At 46.0% G+C, this 7,832-nt stretch overlaps 1 protein-coding gene across 3 annotated transcripts in view; it reads left to right on the top strand.

Moving 5' to 3' along the window:
- Positions 1 to 6,923, top strand: part of NKAIN4 (Sodium/potassium transporting ATPase interacting 4) — a 73,335-nt gene extending 66,412 nt beyond the window's left edge. The window contains exons 6-7 of one of the 3 annotated variants that reach the window (XM_019548247.1): positions 826 to 910; positions 5,854 to 6,923. In XM_019548247.1, the coding sequence (XP_019403792.1) occupies positions 826 to 910; positions 5,854 to 5,863 (95 nt within the window). In that variant the 3' untranslated portion in view covers positions 5,864 to 6,923. Of the gene's footprint in view, positions 1 to 825; positions 915 to 5,853 lie in introns of those variants that run through there. The other 2 variants (XM_019548249.1, XM_019548248.1) reach the window with 2 other exon arrangements.
- Positions 6,924 to 7,832: the final 909 nt, after the last annotated feature.

Here is a 7,832-nt window from a genome sequence, read left to right as displayed (position 1 = left end):
TTATGGCACACCCTGGGCTGAGCTACCTATTTTGACAGGGTTTGTAGTGTAGACTGGCCTCATTTTAGGAGAAACCTGATTGTCAGAACGTTTTGTGCTGGATGATGGCCTCGTTCAGAAACGTGGTCACCAGATGCAAAACAACTACACCGGGACAGCCACGCTATTTATAAGTGTGAGCAGAACAGTCTGACAGTCAGCAGCGTGAAAACTCCCTTGTCCTAGTCTGGGCATTGGAGAAAGTAATCTTAATATTTTTACAAGTTTATTCAACTCAAAGAGATCTGAAAAATGATCAGGGTCAGGGGAAAGAGCAGGTTTCTAATATACCAAGTGATATATGTATCACTGTCTCCCCTAAAAGACCCTCTAGCAAGCAAGCCTCCACTTACCAGCATCACCTGTGCAGCCCACTGTTTCCTGCTAGCCCTGCACATTTTGGAGAGGCAGAGGTATTCTTCACCAGCTCCCGCCAGCTGCAATGTGACACGGACCCCCATGAAAATGGGCTGTAGTTGGCCTCTTGTTTCTCTTGACCTTTGTGTTTTTCTTAACTCCCGTCTTGAAAAGTCACGCACCAAAGAGTTTCCATTCCCAGGAGGTCTAGGTAGATAGTTCTGGATAGGCAAAGACCTCTCATTTGTCATGAGTCCTAAATAAAGGCAAAGCAGAGGGTTGCTAGCAGTCACCTTTCTATCTCCACACCATTTTCTGTTACATTGTGCCACCTACCCGTTTTCCTTTCCTCATCCCTGCCATGTATTTGGGGTTTTTTTGTTTTGTTTTTTAATTCATTTATTATTTGGGTTTTGATTTTTCTTTCAGTTGATTTCATTGGTGGATTTGATCCATTTCCTCTCTACCATGTCAATGAAAAACCCACCAACCTTTTGTTCAAGCAGACCTACCTGTAAGTATTGGCTCACGAGACAGCACGTGCTGCTTGGCTTCATGGCTCAAGGGTGCTACTGTTCATCTCTAACGGGTTGGTTTTCGGTGTGCTCACCTGTCAGGGTATGTATGGATGGGGGCAGGTTCATAGGTTGTGAGGCTGGAAGGGACCTCGGAAGATCATCGGGTCCAGCCCCACGTCGCCAGAAGGGGCGAAGATGCTGAGGTTGCTGATGGGGGCCAGGCTGTGCTGCCATCCTGGTTCACAGTTAGGACTAACTGCTACCATGTCTGATTAAAGCTTTGGCCCTTCAGTGAAGACCCAAAAAGAGAGCTCTGTGCAGGGCGGCTGTATGCATATATTGGGAAGGAGGGGAGGATCTTGCCTGTCCCTCAACACAGAGGCAGGCGCCCCTTGCTTTGCTATCAAAGCTGCAGCTCAGCTTTTTGCCTGAGTTACAACACAACAGAGTTTTAGCCCCTCTCAACCAAGCAGTCCCATCCGCTGGCCGCTCCTCTGCTCACCAGCCCTCCCCGATGGCACAAAACCAGCCCAAACCCTAGCTCCATGAACTGCTGAGGCTGCTGGGTCTTCCTGTATCTTTCCTGGTGTGCACCCGCACGGTGCAAAGCTGGCATTTCCACCCTGTAAGATGGGTAATACAGGCTGCTGCATTTGGCCTTCTGGATTTATTTTGCTGGAATTGCATTTCCTGTCGTACAGACAGACCATCTCGCAGGATCCAAAGCTTTTTTTCCCCCTGCACCCATTTAATAGAAATCCATCCTTGAATTCCAACTCCTGTCCTCTGATAATCCCCATTTGGCTATTCAGTGCACAAAGGCTTTTGTGCGGTCCGCTTAAGGACTGCTTCTTAATGAGTTCCTCGGACCTAAAGGCTGGTATTACCTAAGTTAAGCAGCAATAAGCATTGAATTTCTGTTACTCCCCACGTGGAATCTGAGAGAAAATTGCATGCTGGGGTGCTGTTAAGGGAGGCTGATTTTAGGTCTAATGCTTGGAGAGATTTTTTTTTTTCCCCTTAAAGCAAATAGGCTGAAGGGGAGGGAGGTGGAACAAAAAGAAGGGAACTCACCCTAAACTAGAGTTGAATAGCAACCCCAATATATATCTGCACCCCCACACTCTCTGTGCCATCACAGCACAAGCCCAGGAAAACAAGTGACTTTTTGTAAAGGAGTTAAATTGTTCATAACTAAGGGGTGCAGCAGCTTTATTAGGAAGGATGCAACCGAAGATTAAATATTGATTTCCCTCTTATTTTGTCACTGTGGGATGGGATTTTCTGGAGTTGGTAGAAGCTGTGGGGCTCTTAGGTAGCTGCTTGATTTACTAAGCTGTCTCAGTGGTGCAGCTCAGAAAAATTGCACTTATGTAAAAAGACTTTTGGCTGTTTTTCTCCTGAAATGAGTTTGCAGAAGCAGCCATCGCTGGTAGGAGAGGCTTCTTTCCCCCCCACTGGTACAGCACAGGGCAATGGCAGTGCAAGCTGCCTTGCAAGACTCTACTAAAGCAGACAGATGCCATTGATCCCTCGGAGACACCACGAGTAATTTAGTACGAGTAATTCAATCCTGGTTGTTGTTGGGGTGGGTTTGGTGAGGCTGTATACCAATGGGTCTCAGATTGCTGGACTCGGAGCACCCCTTGGAAAATGCCATTTCAGCCCTCACTTGTTTTGTTTTCCACAGTCAACAAATATAGCTGTGCTTCCATTGCGGACAACTCAGAAAGGTCAGGACAGCTCAAAATGTTTTGGCCACTATGGATTCCTATTTGATATCTTTTTTTTTTTTATCTTGTGAATTGTACGTAGGTATTTGCACACCTAATGGTGCTAATATTGTGTGGCACCCACGGTTTAGCACCACTGCTGTACACAGTCGTGCTTTAATTGCACAGGTGAAGTTGGGCTGGAGACAGTTCACTCCTGAGAAGTGGATAAGATGAAACCCATAGATTTCACTGTGACCTCTGGAGGGCAATACATTTTGTTTATGGCTGGTCTGGGTCTTCCCTCTCCTCTGCATGGGCCCAGCCAGAGTGGGAGCCAGGGCAGAAGGAAGGAACGATTTCCAGAGCATCTCGTAGCCTGTCGGCACCGTGAGCCCAGTTCTTATTGCTGGGCTCATTTTCTGGGAGAGCCAGAATACCAAGTCTTTGTAATAATTTTATAATAATGTCATGGCATCTCAGCCACAGTTCATGTTTTATACCTGGCTCCAGATTGCACAAAAACCCCCCAAAACCACTTCTGTCTCCCCTCCAAATTAACCTCTGCCTAGGAGCTTTGAGCTTGATCATCCTTTCTCAATGCTCCACTGGGGAAACTAAATTCCTTTATAACACTAGTAAGTCCAGTCCGATTCCCACACCGGATTAGTGTTGGTCCTGAGGATGCCACAACCCATCCTCTCCCCAGTCCGCCGTATCACTCCTGTGATACGTTCACTGTTTTACCACAGTCCTGTTTTCTCATGGGATCACGCTGGTCTCTACTGAATGAGATGGTTCACCCTCACTCAGGCCTTAGCTACCTTTCTAATGCACATCTTCCCCTCCTGGCCATGCTCCTTCTCTCTCATCCCATCTTTCATCTTCACCCCGACTCTCTTCCCCACCTCTCTGAAACCTTTCTGAAGCTTTATAGATGTTAAGGCTCCCCGGACCATTGTGCTCCTCTATTCTGATCTGCATAGTACAGGCCAGAGGACCTCCCCTGGTAACATCTGCATGAATCCCAGAGAGAAGCTATTTGTGTTCATGGCCTCACATAGAAACTGGACCGATAGCGTATGGAAGTTCGCTTGAGTTGTCTGTGAAAGTCACCTGCTCTGAATCAATCAAACTGCTGCTCGCTGAGCAAAAGGTGACACCAATCATTCACTTTAAAATTAATCTTCTAATGAATGTGACTAGAAGGCGTGTTAGGGGATAGTGTATGAGGACCTGGGTTGAAATATGAGAGCGTAGGATGACAAAGGAGTTATTGAAAACTAAAGATAAATGTCTCATCCAGCCAAAAGAGAAAGTATGTTCCTTGCCTAATGGGTTTTCATCAGTGAGGGTAGGAAGCTGAGGAGCTCACGGGGTCTGTCCCTCATTAGGTAATGCTGAAATTCATGTCATGTCTCTTTGCAATATTGTCTTCCCTGAGCTTCCTACAGAGAGTCTGCTCTACTTCGGCTACCAGTTTGGGGTTATTTAATATTTTAAAGCAAAGCTTCCCACTGTGTGTACCCACTCAGTAGCTAATGCAACCAAAGCGGTTCTTGCAATGAAATTTAACCTTGTGAACGGCTTGAGATCTTTGAACAAAGCTGCTGTTCTTAAGGTCATCAAAACCTCAGGTACCTACGCTGCCTTCCCAGTCACCAGGAGATTTTGATGTACAACGCCACGGTATCAGAATCAGCGCTAATGTATCAGACTCAGCGCTACGCTTGCTTTAGAGAAGTTATTTAAGCAGATAATGCCACTATCTATTTCAGAAGGGAATGGTTGTTTAGTACCGATCCTTTTTTAGACTAAAATTGCCCCAGGCATGATTTTCATGCTAAGCCATAGGACGGTTCACACAGGGGGGTGGAACTGGGAACTCAGAAGGTTTGCAGGTATTTGGGAGCCTTGCCGACATCTTGCATTTGTACGGGAACTGAGTAAATTCTGCTAGTTGGTGGGTTTCCATTGGCAGCATCCATCCCATTTTCTGACAGTCTGAGAACAGTTAAAAAAAAGTGGCTTTTAATTTTTCCATCTCATTTTTGCTGCTCTTTGGTCTTGAGGGTCATTCCCTTCCTAACATTTAAGCAGCTGAGCAGTGCACAAGGAACTGGGTCTGTTAGGAAGCATCTGTTGATGTTGTCTTGGGACATCAGTAACATAAGCAGACAAGGTTTTTTGGGTAAATCCTGTTGTTTTTTGTTAGACCAACTGAAATAGTTGGAAAAATGTTAGAACTGTAGAAAATTTTGGAAAATCTGCAGCCTTAGCATTCCATAAATGCAGGTTGCTACACTGAGCAGCGGAGCATAGGGTAGAGCTGCCCTTTTTAAAAGATGGCTTGTAAGAGAATAAGTCTGGAAAAAACAGCCTAGGGAGCTCCCGCTACTCTTACACCCTCGCTAGCAAAACCTGCCTATTTCTAAGGGCAAAATTTTTAAAGGTATTCTGGTCCTCAAAGATGCAGAGAGGCTCCTAGTGAGCGTGCTATATGTCTAGGCACTTAGCTTTTGATTTAAACAATAGGGCTAAGTACAGAAAGTCAAAAAGGCCAAGGCTAAACAGATTTAATCTTCGCACGTTAGTCTAAGCTGTGTAGATTGAACCGATAAGAATCACTTTTGATTCTGGAAATGCAGCCACATGCCGGCAGTAGTCCCGGCCAGAAGCTGGAGCAGACAACTTGGGCCAAGGCTACCCTGCAAAGGGGGCAAAGGGGGTTGTGGAGAAGATGCAAAGCATCCTGCGATGCTGGGAGACTATTCACCTGAATCTGGAGGGGATCTGGGACAGAAGGCGAATAAACCAATTTCACTTAAATCAGTTAAGTCTGACACTACATTTTGAAATGTAGTCTGAGCCATTTTGAAAGCAGTTTATGTGCATTAAACTTCTGTTGCATTACAGATTTGAACTGGTTTCCAATCACTTGCACCGGTTTATCTGTTAATTTCTGTCCCTAGACTAGGAGACCTACAGACTTTGGAAAACCCTGCCTAAATACCTTTAAAATGTGCCCCTTTGTCTGGAGATTGTGGGATTTCAGAGCTTATGAGCTTTATAGGTGAACCATGCAGTGTGCATTCTGCAGAGCACACATGTACATGGGATATGCCATTTACTTTGCTCCTACGGACTCCATATGGTTTCAGATCATCTTAAATAGCCTATATTTTATCCTTGCCTCCTACACTGATGGATTTCTTGCCTCTCTACAGGCCTGCGTAAGTGAAGAGGAGTCCGAGGCTGGATAAACCCTGCACCCAAGAAGCAAAGGTGCTGCAAGACGCAACCCCCACCCTGGCCTGGAGCTGCAGCAGAGGAAACACCAGGATGGTGAAATCCATTCCACTTTTTATTTTGTTATATTTTTTAGCACAAATGCACACACAAGAGCCACCACTTGGTTTGTTTTTATTCTGTGAGCATCCTGATGAACCATTAGTACCATTGGCCTGGCCCTACATGGCCCACAGGTAGGGCAAGATTACAGGGCTGGCTGCAAAGAACAGCCTCAATGGAAACCCTTCGCTCCAGCTTGAGAATCAAGAGTTGAACCGTGAGATGCTTTCTTCCACCTCGGATCTGTAATGAAGACAGTGCTGCGTACCACACTAGCTCAGGCTGCCATGGTTGTGTAGTTTACTTTGTTTTTTTAATGGACCAAAAGCCCTGAACACCATCTGATGTCCTCCTTGCCTTTGAGAGATGGTGAAGGGGATATTTACTTTGGAGATATGTTGGGGCATTTGTTTTAGCAGTTAAAGAAGGGTTTGCGTGCTTCCCCTGCCTGCCCGTTCATGCCTGCCTCCTGCCATCATCCCTTACCATCTATGGCCTTGCTCACATGATGCGTTTCCTACGATTTCAGCCACCCGTGCAGATGGGCTGCTAGGAGCTCTTTGCCAAAGCATGCAAAGCCCCTGGTTGCCCTTGGTGCAATTTAGCCCAGTCTGAATTGTGAGCAAGCCCACCCGGGGAAGCAGCAGCTGATAACAACAGCCCCAGGACACCAACCCTGGTGCAGCTACAGTCATAGCTGGCAGACTGCAGCCAGCACTGGGGAAGGCTCAGTCCACATGCTACAGCTGCATAGGGCCAGCTTCATCCACACAGCAGCCACGTTTACTCCAGGAATGTCCCGAGCCAAGGGGGCCCGACGGACATTGGTGGAGGAAGGAATAAGAGGGGAAGGAAAGAAAGAGGGAGCATATGAGTGTAATGAAATGACATTGTGGGCCACAGCAATTCATTTGAAAACAATAAATAAAATAACTTGAGAAAGGAATGATGTACTTGTTGCTAGCTGCCTTACTTCAACACACAAATATCAAGCTCTGGAAAAATACCCCAGTTTGGACCCAAGCACTACACACCTACAAACCTGCCTTTCTCTGCAGCTTCACTCCCTCTTATGCTGCAGGAGCAATGGTATGTGTCATGATCTTGCTCAATTTAGCCAAAATAATCATTTTTATTTATTTTATTAAGGGGGAGAAAAAAAAAGTTGGAAGGAGCTAAGGTGATGCTTTGATGGGGGGTGGAAGAGTTATTCAACTGAGCTAAACACAAAATAGTAGGAGTACAGCTCCTGCTAGGGAAGCTTTAAGCAATGGGTAGGCACCTAGGAGTCTCCCGAGGAGGAAGGAATGACTTCGTTCAAAGGCTGATTATTACTGGAAGTGTATGAAGTGTTTTTACCTAACACCCACTTCCAGCTACCTGTTGCAATTCAGAGCCACACAGACCAGCCCCATCTTTCCTCTCTCGTATCCACAGAAAGTACATCCCCGCTTAAAAGATGTCATTTCTTCTCTCGCCCCATCCTTCAAGAGCAGATTTTACAAAAAAAGGGGAATCTGTGTCACACTGAACAACAGCTCAACCAGAACCCCCACTTTAATTTTAGACAAAGGTGGCAAAAAGAGACGACTGGCATAACTGCAAGTAGACTTGCTTTTAAAGACATTCCAGCCACCACACGGGTCTGTTTTATCACTCCCATTCACAGCAAAAAATGAAAGCCCTTGTGCAGTGCAGTTACAGTGCAGCAATTTGGGTGTGTAGGCTGGAGCTATCAATCTTTCAGCGCTTTCTCCACCTTCTCTTCCTTTGTCCGCTTTTCTGAATCATGCTAATTCCCAGAATTGCTTGAGTAGTAAAAGGCTCCTTGAATTTCAGGTGGGGGGGGGGAGGA

The sequence above is a fragment of the Crocodylus porosus genome, unplaced genomic scaffold (genome assembly GCF_001723895.1).
Source record: "Crocodylus porosus isolate Cpor-Errol unplaced genomic scaffold, CroPor_comp1, whole genome shotgun sequence".
Taxonomy (NCBI): domain Eukaryota; kingdom Metazoa; phylum Chordata; order Crocodylia; family Crocodylidae; genus Crocodylus; species Crocodylus porosus.
This window is presented reverse-complemented; position numbering and strand designations above follow the sequence as displayed.